Source organism: Stegodyphus dumicola, chromosome 4 (genome assembly GCF_044657685.1).
Source record: "Stegodyphus dumicola isolate Sdum_Otavi_A_Nest chromosome 4, ASM4465768v1".
NCBI classification, from domain to species: Eukaryota; Metazoa; Arthropoda; class Arachnida; order Araneae; family Eresidae; genus Stegodyphus; species Stegodyphus dumicola.
In genome coordinates this window covers 126,775,181-126,798,826 of record NC_140771.1, presented here as the reverse complement: position 1 = coordinate 126,798,826, position 23,646 = coordinate 126,775,181, and the positions used below count along the sequence as shown (strand labels likewise).

Below are 23,646 nucleotides of genomic sequence, written 5' to 3'. Positions count from 1 at the left end.
GACTGTAGCAGGCTTCAATTAAAAATCCTTCAACAGAATCACATGGAAACACTCCAGGAGCTTGCCATAGATGTTGAACGGCTGTATCATCTTGCCTTTTCGGAATGCTCAACAGAAACAAGGGAAATCCTTTCTCTGCAGTACTTCATCGATGGTTAACAATCGAAATTAACAATAGATTTTGATGCTGTGGCTGCATGCTTTGTCTTGATGCAATTCTACTGATTGATCGCACTATATGTATAAAGAGTAGGTATTTCATATTTGAAAATTGGGTATAAAATAAGTTTATGATAATATGTGGACTCTTATTTTTAATTTGCCGTTATGTGAAAAACCAGAAACAATCATAAATCACTTAGAAAAACTTTCTTTAGATTCCTTGAACCATGCTTTAAGATTTTTTTTTTTCTTTTCTTTTATGATAATAAATGGATCTTTTTTTTTTTTTTTTTTTTTTTTTTTTATATTACAGTCATTTAAGTACACCCAAGATTCATCTGTAGTGACAACATTTTCCGATTTTTGTCCAGATAAGTGTTTCACATAAAGAATTCTGCGGTGCATTCTACATTCAGTGATATGTAGTGGAGAAAGACGATTCATATAAGTTTTCTTGCCTTTTTAAGATTCAAATCAGCATTAATTGCTTTGTTCATAATTAACACTGAGTATTTTATTGATTATGAAACTGTCCTTTGACTTAGCAGATTTTCTTTTAACGTTAGAAACATTCCGTTTTTCCGTTGGATATGTATTTGGAAAAACTTTTCCACTTGAAGCTAAATTTCCCCCCTTTGTTGGCAACATTACCTATTGTAGCTTTAAGATAAACCATGGCTTTCAAAACCTTTTTTACTAACTAAATGCGAATAATTTTCTTCAGAAAGAACACAAACATAGCTTTCCATCCATAGTTTTTTTTAAAAGTGACATTTTGCATAAAAACAAAACTGTGAAGTAATGGATTATAATTTATACTTTCAAAAATATAGTTGCAGTTAAAAAAAATTCCAAGCAGAAGATTTTTTTAAAGCAACATCTAAAAAATGTATGAACAGCCTCTGTATGTTTTTAAAAGCAGTGTTTTATGATGAGTTTTAAACCGGAAAATTGACAACCATAATTTTTTAAAATTGAACTTCTAAAACCCCTTCTGATGATACTAGTGATTTTTAATTATACTCGAATGATAAAACAATTTGAAACATTACACAATCAGGAATGATGCAATATTTGCGAGTTGAAGTATCAGAAGAGAAACTATTTGTTGCTTCATAAAAATCCATGTAGAACAGAATTTGTTTAACAAAATATAAAATATAATAAGAGAGAGTAAAAAAAAAAAAAAAAAAAAAAAAACTTAGATTGCAAGTTCTTTTTTGCTTACTTTTCCCCTGAAATCAGAGCAGCATATTGTTTCCAAAATTCTTCTGAGTTTTCAAAAGTTTACTTATTTATTATTGTTATAAAACAGGGTCGTCATTGCCAATACTTGGATCAAGACTACACGGCAAATCAGTTGGCTGTAAGGTTTTGTGTTAAGAGTGAACAGTTGAAAATTCTAGACTTATGGCATCTGGTTTGAAAAAAAAAAGGAAATGAACATACTATGAATATACAAGCTTAGTTAAAAACAATGTAACAGCAGAATTAGAAATCATGTTAACAGATATGAAGGGAAAAGATTTCAAGTATTATAAATTAATTTATTATATTTATACTTTATAAGAATAATATTAATAATAATATATACATATAATTATTCACACTAATACATCTTTTAACGTTCCAAACACATGTGACGTGTTTTCAATACCCAGTGCTTCTTCAATACACATTGTAGAAGACAGAATTGGCTAGCATTTATGCAAATGTGTATGACTTCATTTATTCACCAATAATTCTTCAATCTAGAAAACAAAATTTCTGAAATGAAACTTCAAGATTTTTGTAAGAAAATATTCAGCAATTATTAATGCACTTAAAACACATCAATTGTATCAGGTATAAAATACAAAAACTTACTTGAGCTTTATACATAGATTTCACATCAGCCAAGTCTAATTGTAATTCTTCAGTTTCTTCAACTTTTTCTCCATACATTTGTAGTAAAGTATTATATTTTTGATTGAGGTCCTGAAGGGAAATATAATAAATATGTATCCTTTACATATACAAAAATTTATATTCCATTTTGGGCAATTAAATATATAAAAGACATCTGACCTTAACGTTTATGCATAATATGTGCCCAAAGTCTGGTAAATCCTAGGTTTTACTGGTAAAACATAGCTTTTACCATGGCTTTTAAAAAACAAAATTGGTTACAAGTGGCTTGGTAAAAGTCCGCAATATGCTTTAACATGATTCCAGTTCACCCTTTTACCAAGCCTTTACAGTAAAACCTAGGAATTACAAACACCTTTCGGTAAAAGCCCGAAACGAGGGATTTAAATTGACTCTGAATAAACCCACGCATGCAAATTTCCTTCCTTATTTGCGCCATTTGCAGTCTAGCTCCAAGCAAAGTAAACAAGTGGCTATGATCTAAAATGGAAGCAGTTTGTTTACATTTCAACATATTTTGTGTTTTTTATTTTGCTGAAGGAAATGAGTGATGTTATGCAGAAAACATTTTATGACATTTACCTGAATCTGTAAAAAATAAACACAATAACAGCTTTTATTTAATAAATGAAGTGAAAGAAGCAAAATGTGTGAAGAAAAAACAAATGGTTCATTGCAGAAGTTTGAAACGCTACGATATTCGAAAATTTGGAGGACAGGACAAACTTACAGCACCACTATCTTCAGAAAAAGCAGAAATCCTGTATTATGTTACAAGTGATGAAATCCTCAATGTCATACATGACGCTCATATCGCAGTTGGCCATGGGGAAGAATCCATATGATTAAGCACCTGAATCCCAAGTACAAGAATGTAATAGTAGAATCTATCACCATGCATTTGAAACCATTTCAGAAAAAACAAAGAAACTGAAAAAGGGGATTGTAATCAAACCAGTTGTGCATAGCGAAATGAATTTTCGATGCCAAATAGACCTAAGAGATATGCAGTTCAATCCTGATCGTGATGTAAAATTTATTTTGGTGTATCAAGATCATCTTACCAAATTCGTTTTACTCCATTTTTAAAACACACACACACACACACACACACAGCACATTAAATCACTATTACTTGTCTCCCATTATGATATGATAATAAAACTGGTTCTGTTTGCATATGGAAAATCTTTGCAGTTATTCTTATCACTGAGCATATGGGATATCCATTCACTACCAAGCCAATACATTTTAAGGGATGCTAAAACTGTTGACCAAGAAATGGTCATCTTTTTTGAAATTTCCTCAGTTGCTTGATGAGGACCTTCTTCCTCAATAACCAGAAAACATTTGCATCAAAGGTGTGAAAAGCCACTTTTTCAAGCATCTTCAAGGTCAAAACTGCCAATATGAAATACGTTGAGACATTGTTGACATTTGCAAATATCTAAATAATTTACATAAAGTGGGCTGACATTCACTGTTAGAGTAACTGTATTATGACCACAAGCCTAATCAGAGCTCCTTGAAGCACCATTATTCATTTTGTAAAGGGTATTAAATGTTCTATTAAAATCTCAGTTGAAAGAACAACATATGTGCACTTTAACAACCTGAATTGGAATGAGATCAATGCTACAGCAAACCTAACAAAAATACCAAAATTCTATGCCTCTAAAAATAACATTATTTATGTGCCCTTATTAAAAATGTAATACAAGTATGATTTAAAGAGAAAGCTGCATTTATGATGAATACATTTCTTAAGAAAGACTTGTATAATAACACCCACATTAATGAAATTAATAATATCATTTTGAGCTATAATTAAAGTCAAAAAGAAAAAAAAAAATGGTTTAAAGGTTCACATGAAATAGCAAGCAAGAGGCTCAAAGTACTCTCAGTTGCAGGTATTCTTTTCCTAAAACACACATTTACACAGGGTGTTTAAACAAAGATAGGATAAATTTAAAGAGGTTGAAGAAAACTTCAGAGCAATTTTTTTTATTAAGTTAAAAATAAAATGTAAAAATTCTTGACGTGAAGACAAGCAGCGAAGGCACAACCACAGTGACACAAAAAATGGGGGGAGGGGGGGATTAAAAAATAAAAATTGAAAGATTTCAGATTTTATATTACACTCAAAGAGGCCTTTTTTAAATGTTATGTGTATTACTTTTATTTATTAAATATAATGTTCTTCACACTTAAACCACATAAAATTCAATTCAACAGCAATTTCAAAAATATTTAAAAACGGCATATCTTTAGAATTTCCGATACACATTCTTGCACACTGGAGATAAAAGTCTTTTTTTATGTACAGTGTTCCACTCCTAACTTTGAAATCACCGAGTTTGTTAATCAAAAATTTGTTCCAAGTTTTATAAAATATGAAATACACTGGTGTGCAAAAATTAAGGACGAAATCGAAAAATTAGCATATCAACTGAACGAAGAGGCAGAGCGGACAGAAAGACCAATCAGGAGATTAAGTATGGTGATGTACAGTAGCACATGCGCAGATATGCAGGTAGACGTAATGGGAGAGTGTCTGAGTAGTATAAAGCATGTTGTCGGTGTAAGATCAGTATTTCTGGCAAAGAGATTGCACGCCGTATAGCAGTTAAAATTACACCGAGTTGCTGCCTCAGCGAGAAATGGCGAATAATCAATCTGTTAGACGACATCTGAATGCTTTTACCCGAGGTCAAATCATTGGGAAGTTGGAGGAAGGCCGCAGTGTGACAAGTGTGGTTGCAGAGTTCGGAATTGCGCACAGCACCGTTTCACAACTTTGGAGACAATTTCAAACTACAGGAACAGCTATCTGGGGGTTTAGTAGTGGTCGTCCACGAGGAACCACACTCGCAGATCACCGGTATATAACCTTACAGGCCAGAAGAAACAGGCGGCAGACAGCGGGAGAAATCGCTAGACACACGACACAGGCAACTGGACGACCGACATCGCGTTTTACCGTGGCCAGAAGACTGCACGGTGGTGGTCTGTTTGCACAACGACCTGTACGGTGTGTACCTCTAACGCCTGCCCATTGGAGAAGGCGTTCTCTGTTGGTGCCGGGAACACCGGAATTGGAGAGACAATGAATGGGGACGAGTACTCTTTACAGATGAGAGCAGATTCAGTCTGAGTAGCGCATACTCATCTGGAGAGAGCGGGGAAGCCACAACCATCCCTCGAACATCATTGAAAGGGACAGGTATGGAGGTGGCGGTGTTCTCGTTTGGGGAGGCATCATGCTTGGTAGTTGTACAGATCTTCACATCTTTGATGCAGGTTCAGTCAACGGGACCCGTTATTGTAATGAGATTCTTCTTCCATATGTGCGTTTTTTTAGAGGCGCTATGGGTCCGCAGTTCCTTTTCATGGACGACAATGCACCATATCATCGCACAGTAGCTGCCGAACAGCTCTTAGAGAGTGAGGATATTGAACGTATGGATTGGCCGGCACGATCTCCGGATCTCAATCCCATCGAGCATGTATGGGATTTTCTAGGCAGACGCTTGGCAGCTCGTACCTTACCACCAGTAACGATTCTGGAGCTTCGATTGGCGCTGCAAGACGAATGGGCAGCAATGCCTCAACAACTCATTGACACCCTCATTCTCAGCATGGGCAGACGCTGTGAAACCTGCCTAGCAGTCAGGGGAGATCATATCCCCTATTAAAGACTGGATGTTTCTTGCTGGACACCCATCACAGGGATGTTTCGGCCTTCAGTCGCATTGCACTCCATGCTACTTTTTCAATAAAGCTTCTTTTTATCCCTCTGATTTCTCTTTGAGTAAGTGTTGCTTACATTACTCATGTCCTTACGTATTGGGGATCTTACGGTATTAAATGTGTTGATTTGGAAAGCTTTTGTACAAAGTTATATTGAAAAAACCGTCTCGTCCTTAATTTTTGCACACCAGTGTTGTTGACGTCAAAGGCACCATCTGTGAAAAATATGTAATATTTGTGTTCTAAAACCATGCGCTGATGTTTTTATAGTGCCACCTTGCGCCCACTTGTATTGAGTTTTGAGTGTGTTCTGAGACGCCGCCGAGAGATGTGAACTAACTATGCGGCTTTTTGAGTAATTAATAAATTTTAGTATATAGTCCATTTTTGAGTTTTTGTGTAAAGTGATTTATTTAATTATGAGTTTTACTGAGCTATTGACGGGCCCATTATTGGTCCGTCGAGCCGGAGCTCGAAAACTTGTGGATTACTCTTAAATAGAAGGCATGTGGCCTTAATTGTAATAACTGTGTAATTGAAAAAGTAGATTGAAAATGTTTAAAAGTGCAAAAAAAGATGATTATCAGCGTATTGCTGTAGAGCTGAATTTAGACATTTCAGAAGCGAAAACTACATCAGATTTAACTGATATAATAAAAAACAGTGAAAGCTATAAGAAGGATCCTGTATTAGTTGAAGGTATAACTAATAATATCATCGATGAAAGGAAAAGTGACGAGAGCCGTTTGCTCGAACTTGAGAAATTGAAAACGGAACGAGCGAAATTGGAACTAGAACTTGCGAAGTTGCGAGCAGAATCAAAGAGTGAAAACCTCATAGAATATGAGAAAAGAGAAAATGTAGAATCTCTTGACTCTCTTATTAAAAGTATACGCACATTAACAACTAAAATTCCAATTAGACTGGAAGGTTGGGGTTATTTCTTTTCATCGTTAGAAAGGGCATTCATTTCAAAAAGTGTTCCAGAGAAATTTAAATCGGAAATTCTTCTAAATTTGTTGGGAGATAAAGCCACAAATGTTATTACATACATTAAAGACGACGAATTAGGAGATTATTTGAATGTTAATGAAATAGTACTAAGAGAGTTCGAACCATTTCCCCAAATTTGTTTAGAAAATTTTAGGAAGACACTACGAATGACGAATGAAACTTATGTGGAGTTCGCGTCTAGATTAACCACGAGTTGGGATTATTATTTGAAACAGAAAGGTAAATAAATGACTTTGAAACATTAAAACAATTAATGATTTCTGATAAAATATGTCAAACACTTGATAAAGAGGTTATGTGTTTTATAAATGTAAGGCAAGAAAATTCTTGGTTTAAACCTGTAGAATTGGCGAAGGAGATAGATTTATATTATACATCAAAACCTGTAGTGGATAATTCTAGGTTGAGTAATAAAAACAGTTATCCTAAAAATATGTCAAAGGTATTTCTAACTGATATAAAAAATTCGAAATGTATTTTATCATGCAATGAAATTCATCCTTTGTCCAAATGCCCTGTTTATAAAAACATGACAGTTAGGGATAGAGCTGGGCTAGTGAAATCGAAACAGCTGTGTTTCAACTGTTTAGGAAATCATAAAGTGATTAATTGCAGCAATAAATTCTCTTGCAGTATTTGCAAAAAGAAACATCACATGACACTCCATTTCCCTCCGGAACGAAAAATAAACATAGTTGTGCAGGCATCATTTGAACCTCTGCAAGCTAAAACGAGTACCGATCAAAATTTATTATCAACAACGTGCAATCTTGCAAATGAAATAAAAGCTGTCTTACTCAGCACTTTTGTTTTTTTAATTAAAGATGTATCGGGTAACTTTTTTAGGGTTACAGGTTTGTTAGATGTGCTAATTCAAATTTTATGAGCAAAAGGTTAGCAGATTTGCTTCAATTAAAGGGAGAAAAGACTAACATTTCTGTTTCAGGATTAAATAATTTGTCTTTGCATATAAAATCTAGAGTTAGTGCAACTATTTTAAATAGAGACAAGAGTTTCGATTTAAGTTTAAATTTTTTGGTGGTTCCTAAAATAACAGAATATACGCCCTCTAGGCCTCTTGAAATTAATGTTTCATCTTTAGATAATATCAATTTAGCAGATGACAAAGTTTTTGAGCCAGGCCCAATTGAATTTCTGATAGGTGCAGAACATTTCTATGAGCTTTTAAAACCAGGTCAAATTTCCCTTCAGGATTCAAATTTAAGATTACAAAATAGTGTTTTCGGCTATGTTGTAAGTGGGACTCTTCCTGCTAAAGGGGAAAGTAAATTACATTGTGGGGTTATTACAGATAATTTTGAGTTAGAAAGAGCAGTAAGAAAGTTTTGGGAAATCGAAAACGTAGAAAGAGAGTCTGAGATTTCTAAGAGTAAAGAAGCAGAAATTTGTGAACAGCATTTTCTCAAAAACTATTCTAGGGCTGAAACCAGAAAATATGTAGTCAAGATACCGTTTAAGGAAGATCTAATGTGTTTAGGGAATTCGAAACAAATCGTGCTTGAGAGGTTGAACTCGTTGTGGACACGTTTAAGTAAGGATGAAAATTACTCATTATTGTACTCTGATTTTCTACATGAATACAGTGAACTAGGTCACATGACTGAAGTGAAAGATGAAGATGAGCAAGAGGGGAAGTATTATATTCCACACCTTGGCATTTATCGCCCTGAGAAAAGTTCGACACCTTTGAGAGTAGCGTTCAATGCTTCAACTTCAATGTCAAAAAGTAACTCATTGAATTCAATTCAGTATAATGGTGGTGTAATTCAAGAGGGCTTGTTTTCAATTATGGTACGTTTCTGAAAACATATTTATGCTTTTACAGCGGATATCAAAAAGATGTACCAAATGATATCAATTCATCCTACTCAAAGGCAGCTACAGAGAATTTTGTGGAAAGAGTCAATTAATGGTCCAGTTAAAACTTTAGAGTTGAACACAGTCACCTATGGCACAGTAAGTGCACCTTTTTTTGCCATGAGAACATTACGTCAGCTTGCTATAGATGAGTTCACAAATTTTCCATTAGCAGCTGCAGTTCTACAGAGTGATTTTTACAAGGATGATGTTCTAACAGGGTCCAGTTCATTGAGTTTGGCAAAAGAGCAGCGTGAATTAATTGAGATTTTAAAAAGTGCAACTATGACTCTGTACAAATGGTGTAGCAACAATCCGGAGCTTGCAGTTAACATTGATGATGAATACACATTTCAGTGCACAAATGAAGTTTCAGCCCTTGGTGTTTCCTGGAAAGCAGATAAAGATTGTTTTAATTTTAAAGTGAAACTAGAAAATGAGTCTAAAATTACTAAAAGCAAGTTTTGTCAACAATAGCAAGAATCTTTGACCCACTTGGTTTATTGGGTCCCGTGATAGCTAAAGCTAAAATATTTCTTCAGAGACTATGGGTTTTGAAGCTCAATTGGGACGATCATCTACCTAATAAAGAAGCCAAAGAATGGCAACAGGTTTTCTCTGAACTACCACAAATATGTAAATTAGAAATTAACAGATGCATTCTTGTCGCAGAAGCAATTGTTATTGAGTTACATGGATTTTGTGATGCCTCCGAGTTAGCTTATGGAGCTGTAGTTTATTGTAAATCCATCTCCCAATACGATGAAGTGGTGATAAGGCTGGTAACAAGTAAATCAAAAGTTTCTCCTATAAAGCAAGTTACTATACCAAGATTAGTTATGCGCAACTGTATTGCTTGCGAAGTTAATGACTCGAGTAATATCTGCTCCGAAACTTAATGTGAATAATGTATTTTTCTGGAGTGACTCTTCGATAGTTTTGGCTTGGCTGAAAAAGGAGCCCTGTTGTATGAAAACTTTTGTGCTAATCGAGTTGCGGTGGTTCAAGAAATGACGGAGGTGCAACAGTGGCATCACGTCCCATCTAAACAGAACCCTGCGGATCTCATATCAAGAGGTGCTGATCCGGTCAAACTTCAACTGTGTGAACTGTGGTGGAGTGGTCCCCCATTTCTTCTTCAACCTGTGATGACTAAGTGCCAAGATGATATCCCTAAGGAGTCCGAAGAACTGTATCTTCGTGAATTAAAACCACCAGCAGTAAGTGAAATATGTGCACTTATTAACACTTATGAGCCATTAGATGTCATCAATAATTGTTCATCTTACAACAAATTGCTAAGAGTGGTGGCTTGGTGCAAGAGATTCTTGCATAACACCAGGCATCCATTGCATGCTACACGCGGAACGTTGACAACCAGTGAACTTTCTAGTGCGTTATTGTGTATTGTGAAAAACATTCAAAGGACTTCATTTGTGACAGAAATCCAGTGCTTAGAAAAGGGTTCTCCTATTCCTAATAGTAGTAAACTATTGAATTTGTGTCCATTTTTAGATCATGATGGAGTACTCAGAGTGGGTGACAGACTAAAAAACAGTGACTTAAGTGAAATGAGAAAACATCGTACGATTCTGTGAACTAAACATAATTTTACTATAATTGTGATTAATCATTTTCATGTTCTTTATTTTCATGCAGGTGCTGAAACAACCCTATCACTTACAAGGAGTAAATTTTGGATTGTTTCTGCAAGAAATTTAATTAGAAAAATTATATTTAATTGTATGATTTGTAAAAAGGTAAATTCTAGGTCTGTGCAGCAACAGATGGCTGACTTACCAGCTGCGAGAGTTTTTGCGAAAACAGGTCTCGATTTCTGTGGTCCATTTCTGGTAAAAAATTTCGTAGGTAGAAGTAAACAGGTAAGAAAAGTATTTGTATGTATTTTTGTATGTTTCACTACAAAGGCCTTGCACTTTGAAATTGTTAATGGTTTAACAAGTGCAGCATTTATAGCAGCACTTAAAACGCTTTATTGCCAGGCGAGGTAAACCCTCAGATATTTTCAGTGATAATGGCAGAAATTTTGTGGGTGCTCATAGAGAATTAAGAGCGATTTTAAAATCTTTATTTAAGGATAAAAAGTGAGGAAGAAATCAAAGGTTATTTGGCTACTGAAGGCATAAATTGGCATTTTAATCCTCCCTCTACTCCCCACTTTGGAGGTTTATGGGAAGCTAGTGTAAAATCCCTTAAATATCACTTGAAACGTGTGGTGGGAAAAACAATTCTAACTTATGAATAATTTTTTACTCTGATTGTTCAAATTGAATCTGTACTTAATTCTCGTCCTCTTCGTCCCAAATCAATTTATCAAATGATCCAAATGATGTAGAGGCATTGACACCTCACTTTCTTATTGGTTCATCTTTAATTGCATTGCCTGAACCTAATTTTACAGAGATTCCTATAAATCGGATAACTAGATGGCAAATGGTTCAAAAATTAAATCAAAATTTTTGGAAAAAATGGTCGTTTGAATATTTAAACAAACTTTTAAATAGACCTAAATGGTATAAAGGAAAAGTAGAAATGAAGGAAGGAGATTTAGTTTTAGTAAAAGATTCGGATAATTACTCTCCTTTAAAGTGGCATTTAGCACGAATTATTAAAACCCATCCAGGTCAAGATAATATTATTCGAGTTGTGACACTTAAAGATAAAAATGGAACCTATAAAAGGCCAATCACAAAAATTGTACCTTTGCCTTTTGTTAATGAAAAAGTTTCAGTTACTTAAATTGTATTTCTAGTTAATTATCAAGTTTGAGTTTGTATAATTGTATAACCATCATTATTATTATCTTGGAGTGTTGTGTTTGTATTTTATAACTTGTGTTCGAAATTTATTGTTGAATGTAACATTCAAGGCCGGGCTGGATGTTGATGCCAAAGATGCCATCTGTGAAAAATATGTAATATTTGTGTTCTAAAACCATTATGCTGATGTTTTTATAGCACCACCTTGCGGCCACTTGTATTGAGTTTTGAGTGTGTTCTGAGACGCCGCCGAGAGATGTGAACTAACTATGCGGCTTTTTGAGTAATTAATAAATTTTAGTATACAGTCCATTTTTGAGTTTTTGTGTAAAGTGATTTATTTAATTATGAGTTTTACTGAGCTATTGACGGGCCCAAGTGTAGATAATAAAAATAAATATTTGGGCTTCCAGGTGCCCATGTTCAGGTGGACAATCATGCTATTCAGAATTTGATGGCTCTAGGTCCCATAATTTTTTTCACAATGTGAGAACATACATACATTCATGCAGATTCTTCATTTAATTTCTTCAAAATACAATACAAGGCGATAATATTTGGTGGCAACAATTTAACAAGTGATATGCCATTTGCATTAGTGAACCAATGCAAATGTCGTTTTGAGACTAATAGCCTTTCTGAGCTAACGCTCCTTTGGGCTAAAAGTAACTTTTACCATTAATAATTACAGTAACTGCTTGAAAGGGTAACCACCATCATATATAACAATGAAGGAGAAAGACTGAGAGACTTTCTTGTATACACCAAACATCCTGTATGCAACTGCAACACCAACCCATATTCTGGCAGAGTTCCTCATCAAACTCAATAAAGTCTCACAGATGAGGCTCATGAGATGTACCACAAAAAAAAAAAAAAAAAAAAAAAAAAAAAAAAGGATTCAGCAGATCAGCGATTAAAGAAAAATCTTACATTTTTTGTATTTGCAAAACTGCTACTTGTAGGTAATTAAGTCTTCTTTGAACCTTTACATTTAATTCTTAAATGTGTATTCTACGGGAAAAAATATTTCAGTATATTCTGCCACCTTTTTTAAGATTGTTCTATTTTTTTAATATATCCTGTATTTTATTTCAAAGCATAATAATTAAAAAAAAAGCTTGCACAAAACATGTAATATTGACATTATTTCATATGTCAGTTTAATTTACAGCTGTTATCAAAATTAAAGGATAATGACAGAAATAAAATGTAACTGATACTTAATGATTGTTTGCAAAATTGTGAAATTAAAATCAAACTTATGAAAATTGAAATGATGGAAAAATTAAATCACTTATTGTGGAAAATGTTTTTAATTAATATAGTGTACGATCATCTCAGACAGATACGCATACCTCACATCTTGATTTCATCGACTTTACGAAAACATTGATCAAGTCAATTGATGAGGCTGACCACTATCATACATTAGCAAACATTCTGGGCCAACAGCATCCCTAAACAGTCTAACTTAAAGTTCTAATACGTCATCTACATGTCTCTGAGTGGTTACAGATCCTCCTTGAAAAGATATGCAGCTCAGTGCGGCCATTTGTCATGATTTCTTCCCAAACCATTAAACCATGATTGCAGTAATGAGATATTCCATGGACAAGAGAAGGCGAGTTGCATGTTTCTTCCTCTTTCCAGATTAGAATATGTCTAAAATCGCTGTTCAGACTATATCTGGATTTGTCAGTAAACAATACTTGGGCCCAGTCATCTTAACTGCATTGAACATGATGACGCCACCAGTTTAAATGGGCCCCTCTGGAAGATGGAATGAGTGGAACTCAAAACATTGGTTTTCTTACATACAGTCCAAGCTCGTTAAGCCTCTGCACAGCAGTAGAAAGGCTAATTTGAGTTCCTGTGGCAGTCTGAAGGTCTAAAACCAAATTTCTTGTAGTTGCTTCATGGTTTCTTCGAGCCAACAATGACAGAAAACAAGTTTCTGACACAGTTGTTGCTTTTGATCACCCTTGATCAAGTTGTCTATCAACTGATCCAGTGCTTTAAAAATAGGCACCAGACTCTTGACATGACACTTTGAGGGATATTCAAATCTTGGGCGACCCCCATTTGTGTTTTATCTACCTCGATTCTACCAATTATCTGCCACTTTTGACCTTCACTTAAATGAGGCTTTTGAGCTATAACTACTGAATACTGATCATTCTCAGTAACCACATTCACTTTAAACAACACTACAGACCGGAATTCCAACATGCATCCATTGTGCATCACACTGTCAAACACCAAATTTGCATATTTATGATGCTAATATATGCACAAAAGTGCAAATTTGTATTCAATTGAATTTAATTAACATAACTAATTACAGCTCTGGGCATTGGTTGCAACATTAACCTAGTGAGCATATTTTTTCTCACTATCCTTTAATTTTGATAACCAGTGTATATATTGATATGAAGCAAAAAACAAAAACTAACACAAAGTTTTTTAATTTCATTTTATAAAACACTAAATGAAAGAAACTGATTAATTACCTTGTAGTCTTCTTCAAAAGATTTTAAATTCATGACTTGCTTTTCAAGCTCTTCAATTTTTCCAGATAACTGAACTAATTCTTCAGCCATTGATTCTTTTAATTTTTCTAATTTGGAAATTTCACACTGCAACAAAAATAATTTAAATGCATTTCTTGAAGCTAATCTAACAGCATTAAATTTCATGAAAGGTCTAATTTATAGAATTATATAAAAAATTTGCACAGCTAGAAAAATATTTTTAATCTTCACACATATATAACAAAATACAAATATAGTTTGAAGATCATATTTAATAACAGATATGCCCTTAAAGTGATGAAATTGTATTTTGAGATTTATTTACAGAATCACTTGAATGAAACAAAATGTGAAGAAATAACATTTTTTACTGAAACATAAAAACTCCTTCAAGTTAATGTGACAGATTAACTTGTCCTCATAATTTCAAAATCGTTATGGAATAATAAAATCAAAGCTGTTAAATGTAATTAACAGTAATTTCAGCCTTTAAGAAAATAATACTAAGAGATAATGAAACTACTGCAGTCAAGTGTCAGCAACATAAGTAGTTGCCAAGGACACAATCAAGAATCTCCCACCTCCAAGAAAGTGAAAATAATAAATACAAATTTTTCTCAGTCTGATATTTTTAATACTTTTCTGTCTGAGTGTCACTTGGGTTCAGCTTCTGACATTCTTGAGTTACAGCACTTTTTATCACTTTTTTTTTTTTTCTTTTCTCCTCAGATACCGACCGTTTAATTAAAGAAATATATAGATGACAACACTCAACCAAAGTTGAGCTAGAATCAGCATTTTACTGTTTGTTTCTGACACTGTGTTCTGACAGCAATTGTGTTTGACTGATCAAGATAAAAGTGTACGGAAAGTAGTAAAAGTAAGGAATGCCTGCTGAGGTAATTAGAGTGAATTACTGATACTGCTGTTGTTCATGAAATGAGCGACTGCATTTTAAAAATTTACTCATGTTTCATGCACATTTTCAGTGGTATATATTAAAACAGCATCATCCTACTTGCAACTTTTGAAACTATTTCTTAAGGAATCTTTTTTTCCTATATTGTCATTAGTCCCCCTACCTAATTTGGTGGCATTCCAGCTAATAGATCAAGCTACAGATGCCTCCAAAACGAGTCAGTTAAAAAAAAAAAAAATAAATAAATAAAAATAAAAAAAAAAAAACAGGCCACCTCTCTTTTTTAGCTTAAGAGCCACTGGTGTTTAATGAATAGATTTCTAAAGGCAGTGTGAGGATGTTATCGAACATATAAAACAAACAAAAAAGATAGATTCACCTCAATTAGATTCTTCATTTTCAGCAGAAACCGAGAAATGCAGGAGGTGCACAACTCCCTAATTAACTTAGAAGGCCTTTTAACCAAAGAAGATATAGGCCAGAAGCTAGGTAAAAAAAAATTCACAATCAATTCTTAGGGCTTCCTAATATTGTTACTAAGGAAAATTCTAGGATAGCTCACTTAGCAAGACAGGTTGAACAGACACAGAATTTAGAGGATTTAGTACAGGGTTTGTTAGTTAAAGAAAGTAGGACTTGCAAAAACATAGAGAGAACAAGATCGGTAGCAGACAGAGATCCAGATTGAGATGACCACAGTCAAGAGGAAAGGAAGTGGTTCAAGAATATGTCCTATTGGTTTATCCCAAGAGCTCAAGGAGAAACTGGTCAAATAAATCCAATAGTCCAAATTAAAGATAAGGGTAAAAAATGTTAAAAAGATTAGCAAAGGAGGACTTCTGATCGAGATAACGAAGAAAGATTAATTAGCAATCCTGGAAAAGGTGATCAAAGAGAGAGTAAGAAACTAAAAGGACACCAAATATTCCCAAAAGTGCAGTCCGAGAATGATACTGTACAATGTCAACAAAGATATAAACCAAAATAATCTCAAACATCTGCTAGACTTAAAACAAAAAGGGCTAGAAGATGCAGAAATGGAAATGCACTTTATCATCAATGCATGCTATGGTCAGCAGTGGACCCAGCCATCTTTAAGTACTTAAATCTAAGAAAGTCAACATCCAATGTACAAAAATCAACATCAAGGAATTTCTAAAAATCGCACAATGTGTCAAGTGCCTGGGATTTAACCACAGAGGCAAAAATTACAGACAATAGCAGAAATCATTAGCTACCACTTCCTGCAGGATAATCCCTCAGAAGTTGGTGCAGTGTATGTGCAAACTAGAATAGAAGCAGAATTCCCACCAGAAACTGAAGATGGCATCCTTTTTACGATCCAGGAAGTGAGAAATGAAACAGCCTCAGCTAAAAAAGGGAAGGCCTCCGGCCTAGACACCCTCACGATCGAGACAGTAGGTGAACTTCGCTTAGCCAACGAGGATAAATTCTTAACTCTCTTATACAGCTGTCTTAACACGTTGACACTGGCCTGACCCATCAGTGGGTCATACTTGTCTGTTCCGTAGTGTGGCCTGACTCACCGGTACGTCATACTTTCTCTGTTCTGTGGGATGGCATGACCCACCGGTGGGTCATGTTTGATTGTTCCACGGGCCAGCATGACTCACCGATGGGTCACGCTTGTATATAAAAAAAATACTAAAATAAACTTGTATATCCGAAATTCAATTATTATATTATAAAATATATAATTTTACAATATAATAAATTAATTTAATAATTTTAACGTTATAATTCTTTAATTTTATAATTTGGCACTGCGCCACCGAACAAATTCCCCGCTAATTCAAGCGTTATTGCACGAAACGAACAATTATAAGGAATTATCCACACCGCATTATCAGTGTATTAAATATAGTTACTTCCCGACAGCATGGAAGAATGTAGAGTTAGTGCTGTTCCACAAAAAAGAGAAGGATGATAAGTCAAAACCCAGCTCATACTGCCCTTTTGCTTACTATTGACTTGACAGAAACTACTAAATAAACTCGTGATGCAAACCTAACACACCACCTGGAAAAGAATGGTCTTTAAAGTAACAGCCAATATAGCTTCAGGAAAGGATGAAGTACAATAGACACCCTTAATAGTCTGCAATACATAAAACTCAAAAATAAAGAATAGAAACTGCATATGTGTGTCATATCTTTAGATATAGCATCTGTGTTTAATCAGTTTCAGTGGCCAGTTGTTACCATATGGGTCACAAAGTTACCTACAGAAGAAACAGTGTCAACATCATGAAGACATACTTCAAAGGAGCACCTCAGAGGTTTAACATCAGCCCAGTGCTATGGAACATTATTGTCGACACAGCTTTACATTTGGATTTTCAGGGTATGGCACGAAATCAGGCTTACACTGATGACTTCATTCTAATTATAAAAGGAGGCAACAGAAGCATAATAGAAAGACAGGGGGCTCACACCTTAGAGATCCTTATGAAGCAGAGTGAAGATTGTAAGTTAAAGTTTAGAATACAGAAAATGAAAATTGTATGTTCTCAAAAGGGACCAAAATAGGTTCGAACACCCCAAGGATTAAGTGGCAAAACATCCCACTCATGAAGCAAGATATGCTAAGATACCTCGACAAAAAGCTCACCTGGATACCCCACCTCTCTGAAATAAGAGACAAATAAAATAATTAATAGCTTAAATTGAATGGTCAATGCCCAATGGGACGATTAACCAAGGAACTTTACCTGAGGGCTATAGAAAGAATAGTACTTGATAGCAGCACAGTCTGGATGACAGATATGGCAAGAGCTTGTGAAAAACTTTTACAAATCCAAAGGATAGCACTTTCGACAGCTTTTACGACCAAGTCTACAGCTACCCTGCAAATATTAGCAGGAACAATACTACTAGACTTGAAAGCACTTTTATGACAAACTATAGATTCTTCCATTATAAGCAACATGCAAGGATCAGAGGATGTACCATCATAAATAGTGACAATATTGAGATCAAGGCCAAAGAAACAAACTGCCACTTGTCACTAGTGATCAATGTTAAATGGACAAACAAAGACATGAAGAGACAGATTACAACATATACACAGATGAGTCAAAGATGAAAGAGAAGGTAGGAGCTGCTTTCATAACTTCTAAAGACAATGTAGAAGTCTACCACGAAAATTATCATCTGAGCAACCATGCCACATTTTTTCAAGCTGAGTCATATGCTCTAAGAGCAGCAGCCCTAAAACCTCAATTAGCTCTCACACAGGGAGCATCAGTGTACTGCAGGCTTTAAAAGAGCAAAAAGGACAATACACCGCAAAATGCTCTAGCTGATACACTTCTACCTCCTGATAATACTCCCACGATGTTAGCAGGGGACTTCAACGCGAAAAGTACAGCGTTGAACTGCCGGAGGGAAAACCCCAATGGCAATATTCTTCAAAATTATCTCATCAATCATCCGGTTGCGTTATACGCACCTGATGAATATACTTATCGACCGGCTAACATAACAAAATTGGATATTCTTGACTTAGCTATTACAACTACTTCCATCCCCATTACTCTAGATGTCGCACATGAATTGTCTTCAGATCACCTCCTGGTGATAGCAACACTTAGAGTTATCAAAAAAGACTCTTCATGCACTTGCAAAATTACGAACTGGATTACTCATGAAAATATCATGCAAGAAACAAAAATTGAGATGCAATATTTAAATAGCACGAATAACATTGACTGCACTGTCTCCTCCCTTACTGAAATTATTCAGAATGCGGTTGAGCAAGCGAGCAATACAATTCAGAAATTAGATAAAATCTTTCAATTTCCAAGTGAAATTCGACGGATAATGTGAGAGCGCAACCACCTCTGCAAAGCTTATCATCTCTCGTGGGATTCTGTTGCCAAACGAGAGATAAACCGCCTAAACAAGAGCATCAGAAAAGCAGTAAAATAACACAGCAATGACTTGTGGAGTGATAAAATCTCCCAAATTAACATCCAAGCCGGGTCGCTTTGGACTCTTATTAAAAATCTTCAGTCGAACTATGTTTCCAATCGCCCATTATTTTATAACGATGTTGTTGCTACCGCAAATCAAGAAAAAGCAGATATCTTTGCAACTCACTTGGCGACACAATTCGCACCAAATGAATGGCCGGTTAATAATGATTTCGAGATCTCGACTCTGTTAAGCTTAAGAGCTTAGACTGGTTTAATGCACCCACTGTAAGAAACCTGCCGAAATTTGCTACCCCTGCAGAAATAACAACATAAGAAAATAAATAACAACATAAGAAAACGCAAGACACGTAAAGCACTTAAAAATGATGGAATTACCAATACTGCAATGAAGAAACTCTTATCATCTGTCATCAGCAAACTCACGAGCATTTTTAATCCATGTTTATCTCTATCCTACTTCCCAAAACAGTGGAAAAGGCCAATGCACTGCAAATGGCTAAAGTGATTTTAATTCCTAAACCCTTCAAAAACCACATGAAACCAGACGGATATTATCTGATCAGTTTGCTCCCTATACTAGGGAAAATATATGAGAGGATTATCTTAAAATGCATGCAACCCCACTTGGCACGTTTGCCGCCGGAGCAGTTTGGCTTCCGTGCAAAATTATCGACTACGAAACAACTGGTTAGAATATCAGAATTTGTAGGTGCTGCCTTGCATAATAAACAGTGCACTGCTGTCCTCATGCAGGATGTGGTGAAAGCTTTCAACCGCGTCTGGCATGAGGGGCTTATCTTCTGTCATTTTGAAAGAGAACTTATTCTTACAATCCATTCCTTTATTTCCGATCGCACTTTTTATGCTTGTGTGAATGGTGCAAACTCTAAGGAACAACGTATTCTCAGTGGATTTCCACAAGGGTATATTGTCGGACCAATTTTGTACCTGTTCTATGCTTCAGACTTTCCGAAGATTAATCAAAACAACTCCATCCTTGCTTGTTATGCGGATGATACTGCTCTGGCGGTTAAATCTGCTAATTTCAATCATGCTGTGAAAACATTCAAAAAATTTATTCCCAATATTAAAGACTGGTGTGCGAACTAGAAGGTTAAAATTAACGCCACAAAATCACAGCTCATGATTATCCGCAGGAAAAAGCGTAATGCTGTAATCAAGAAAAATCTCACGCTAATCAATGAAGTAGTGGCGGTGGTTTCTACTGCAAAATACCTGGGAATAATCTTCAATGACCGTTTTACATGGACGCATCACATTAATAATGTGCATGACAGGGCGACCTGTGTTATGAAATGCTTACTTCCGATTATTGGTAAGTACTCGAAACAGGATCTTGACAAGAAAAAGTTAATCTACATATCTGTCATCTGACCAATAATGACTTACGCCTCCCCGGCGTGGACTACTGCTACTAAATCTGATCTCGATAAACTACAGAAGGTACAGAATAGATACCTTAGAATCATCACTAATGCTCACTTCTTCGTGAGGAATAAATGCCTACATGATGATTTGAAAATTGACACTATTACTAAACATCTTGGCAAGCTTAACAGGCAATTTTACCAGGCTGCGAAAGATTGCAATGTTATGAATTATTTTAATGTATTCACCTATGAAATTCTCAATGAGGACCGTTATTTATGACCTTTTAGTGCTTTCACGTTATGGGAAAACGAAGACTTCCCAACTTAGCGGTTTTACACACTCTCAAGCAGTGTTTGTTTTGGTCACAACCTGGGAGGATGACCCCCATGTGACTAGTCGCTGACGCTTGACAAGCTTACTGTAAATACTGTAGTGCTTCCTTTGCATTTCTTCTATTTTATCACATGAATTTTGTATCCTAGTAGTCGAGGAAAACTTGATTCTCACTGTATTATTACTTATTTATTTTTACTTTTATGTTTTCTGTGTTTATCGGACTCTGTGGACAGTAACCAATCGGACTTTTCGATGGGCATAACCCATGTGACTCTAACAGTGAGGACTTTTTTTTTATCTGATATGGACTGAATTTTGCTTTTTATTGTACCAATCCTCATTTTTATTATTATATACCTCTTCCTATGCTGGGAAAAATATGATTACTATGCTTTTTCACTATTTTATTTTATTTAATGCAAGTTACTCTGTAACGTGGACTCTGCGGCCAAACACCAATTAGATGCAGCCATGAAGATCACCCCCTTCTTACTATGTAGTCAGGATATATCTTATTATTTACCATATTTTCACTATTACGCCTGTTTTGTAAGCAAAAAATCATTTTATATTTTATTTTGCATATTTTGCTGCATCCTCTATACTTTAGGATGCTGGAATTTCCTCCTGAACTACCATTCCTCCTGTCTCCATGCCTACGTGACCTGGCATCACACCCCTCTCGTCTCCTACTACATTTGAGCACCTGCTAGCAACTACATTTCATGACAGCTGCCAAAAGCTAGACTTTCTAGCTAAGCCCGACGAACAGCGGTAAATGGAATGTACACAGAGACTGTGAGAGAACTTAACCTAGAAAGAGAAAAAAAGACGTGAAACTCCAGTCTCAGAGGAGGCAGCAAAAGGTAGAATTAAGAAAGCCCTTCTCGAGTAGTAGCAATTAAGATGGTCAAACGAAGACACAGGAAGATTCACTCATGATATTTTTCCAGCGTCGGCCCAATGAGAATCAAGTATAACCAATACTATGTTCACGCCGGTACTAATTATGGAAAATTCCCAGCATACTATGTCGATATGAATATCAAATGCATCTTCGGCACAGCAGGTCCAAGTGCTGACAACATCCACTACCTTAAAGATTGCTCAAGTACAAGCCAGCTAAGAGCTTCTTATTTTCCACTGAAGTTCAATTGTCAGCAATCTTTAAAGACTACTACTGTTTTAAAGGCACCATCATCATTATCTCTTCATCAATAAAAAACCTGCATATTACAGTAGAAAAATAAATGTAACAGGTCAAAGAAATTAAAAATGAAGTTTGATATATAAAATGTGAGACTCTGTTAAAAGTATATTGCTGGAATCATTTCCTAACTTAATTGCATACTTTTGCTCCAGTGTGCAACTTTTATTGCATAAATTTTATGAATTATATTATTATTCTAATACCAAATTTCATAAATTTAGCCTAAGCTAAGCTCTAAACTAGCCTACATTCTATTTTCTCTAATGTGTCATTTCTAACAATGCCATACAAAATATTATGAAATAATTACAGAAAATAATACATTCATACAGGCATTGTTTACTTACATTGTCTAATTTGTAACAGCACTGGATTAAGAGTTTACTACCAACACTAATGAATGCATTATGGTTTAAATAATTTCCAGAAATCAGATAGTAAATTTTTCTTAAAATATTTTCTAACTATAATGATATTATTTAGTGGGTACACTTATGATAACATACGGAAAGTAAATTAATTTTCTTCTCACTGAAAAGACAAAAAAATAAATAAAAAAGTAAGTGAATAATAAATAAACATTTTCAAGAATATATTAAAAAGGGCACATATTATATAATTTTTATTTTAAATTAAAAAAAATCAATTATATTTCATGATTATTCCATAATATATATAATATACAAAAAGACAGGTTATACATTTTTCATTTATACACCTTTTTATTCCTGTCCCAATTAACTTCTATTCATATTGATAAAAAATACTTTCTTTGCATGAAACATAACGTTGATTAAATATCCCTACTTTTTTTTTTATAGTTTATTCATCAGTATTTCTTTTCGCAGCTCCAGCTTCTCTGAAACTAAATTTTCTTTTTGGTAACTTTTAGAAGCTTTATTTTGGTAACAAGGCATGAAAGAAAGATGTGGAATATCTCAGATTGGGCAAGGTTTTAAATCTGGATCGCTGATAGAAAAAAATTTGTTTGGATTTTAGTCTTTTAACTAAGGAAGTTTGTTGATGGGACATACTTCATTCTTGTGCTACATAATAAGAAAGTTTAAATTCTGTAAGTGAACTACTGTTCCTTATTTTCATTGTTAGTGTCTTGCTTAAGCCTCAAAATTCCAATTGTCGACAAGATCCCACTTCAAAATGTTTTCTTTAAAAACATTAAAATCCAGATCTATGCTAACGCTTAGAAGACAGGTGACCTATTTATAGGCCAGAGTTTCAGAGTCTCAAAAAGACAGCTGTGGCCAAAGTTTCGGCCAGAGAAATTCTCCCCTCCCAATTAGGGTGCGGAGATAGTCACTGTTCGAAAACCTTCCCCTGCCACTTGTTTGATGACCTCTGCACCTCACAACTATGGCGTTTCATAAATTACCTTTCATTTTCCCTCAACAGTGCAATGTTACCTTTAGGCAAAAACTTTCAGTTGTGTTTATTATGATTAACTTCCTGTCTAGAATTTTACATAAGTAACCTAACCATACTAATATGCATATGAGTATGGTATATATGTATGCAGATGAGGTGATGTGTGCATATGCAACACAAACGTGAATGTGCAACATGCATGTAAGCTAATTGCACATGTGTATGTAAAAAGATATACGTACATGCGAATAAAAGCATACACATGCACATATGTGTAAGTACCTTGTATATATGATAACTTCGTATATGTATAGATGTACCCATACAACTATGTGTCACAGAAATCAATGAAAATCACAGATTTAAATTCAAATATTAAATTAATTTATGTTATTATGCACGATGAAATGCAATAATATTCC

General features: G+C 34.8%; 2 protein-coding genes across 3 annotated transcripts in view; one reads left to right on the top strand and one right to left on the bottom strand.

The window, feature by feature from the left end:
- Window positions 1–23,646, top strand: part of LOC118186260 (uncharacterized) — a 47,027-nt gene that overhangs the window by 21,899 nt on the left and 1,482 nt on the right. The gene's annotated exons all lie outside the window — the stretch shown is intronic.
- LOC118186264 (TATA element modulatory factor-like) overlaps window positions 1,696–23,646 on the bottom strand; it is a 98,297-nt gene continuing 76,346 nt past the window's right edge. Inside the window, exons 21-23 of one of the 2 annotated variants that reach the window (XM_085815407.1) lie at window positions 14,006–14,131; window positions 2,029–2,139; window positions 1,696–1,913 (exon numbers count right to left, since the gene is read on the bottom strand). In XM_085815407.1, coding sequence (XP_085671533.1) covers window positions 1,887–1,913; window positions 2,029–2,139; window positions 14,006–14,131 — 264 coding nt within the window. In that variant the 3' untranslated portion in view covers window positions 1,696–1,886. Of the gene's footprint in view, window positions 1,914–2,028; window positions 2,140–14,005; window positions 14,132–23,646 lie in introns of those variants that run through there. The other variant, XM_085815409.1, reaches the window with a different exon arrangement.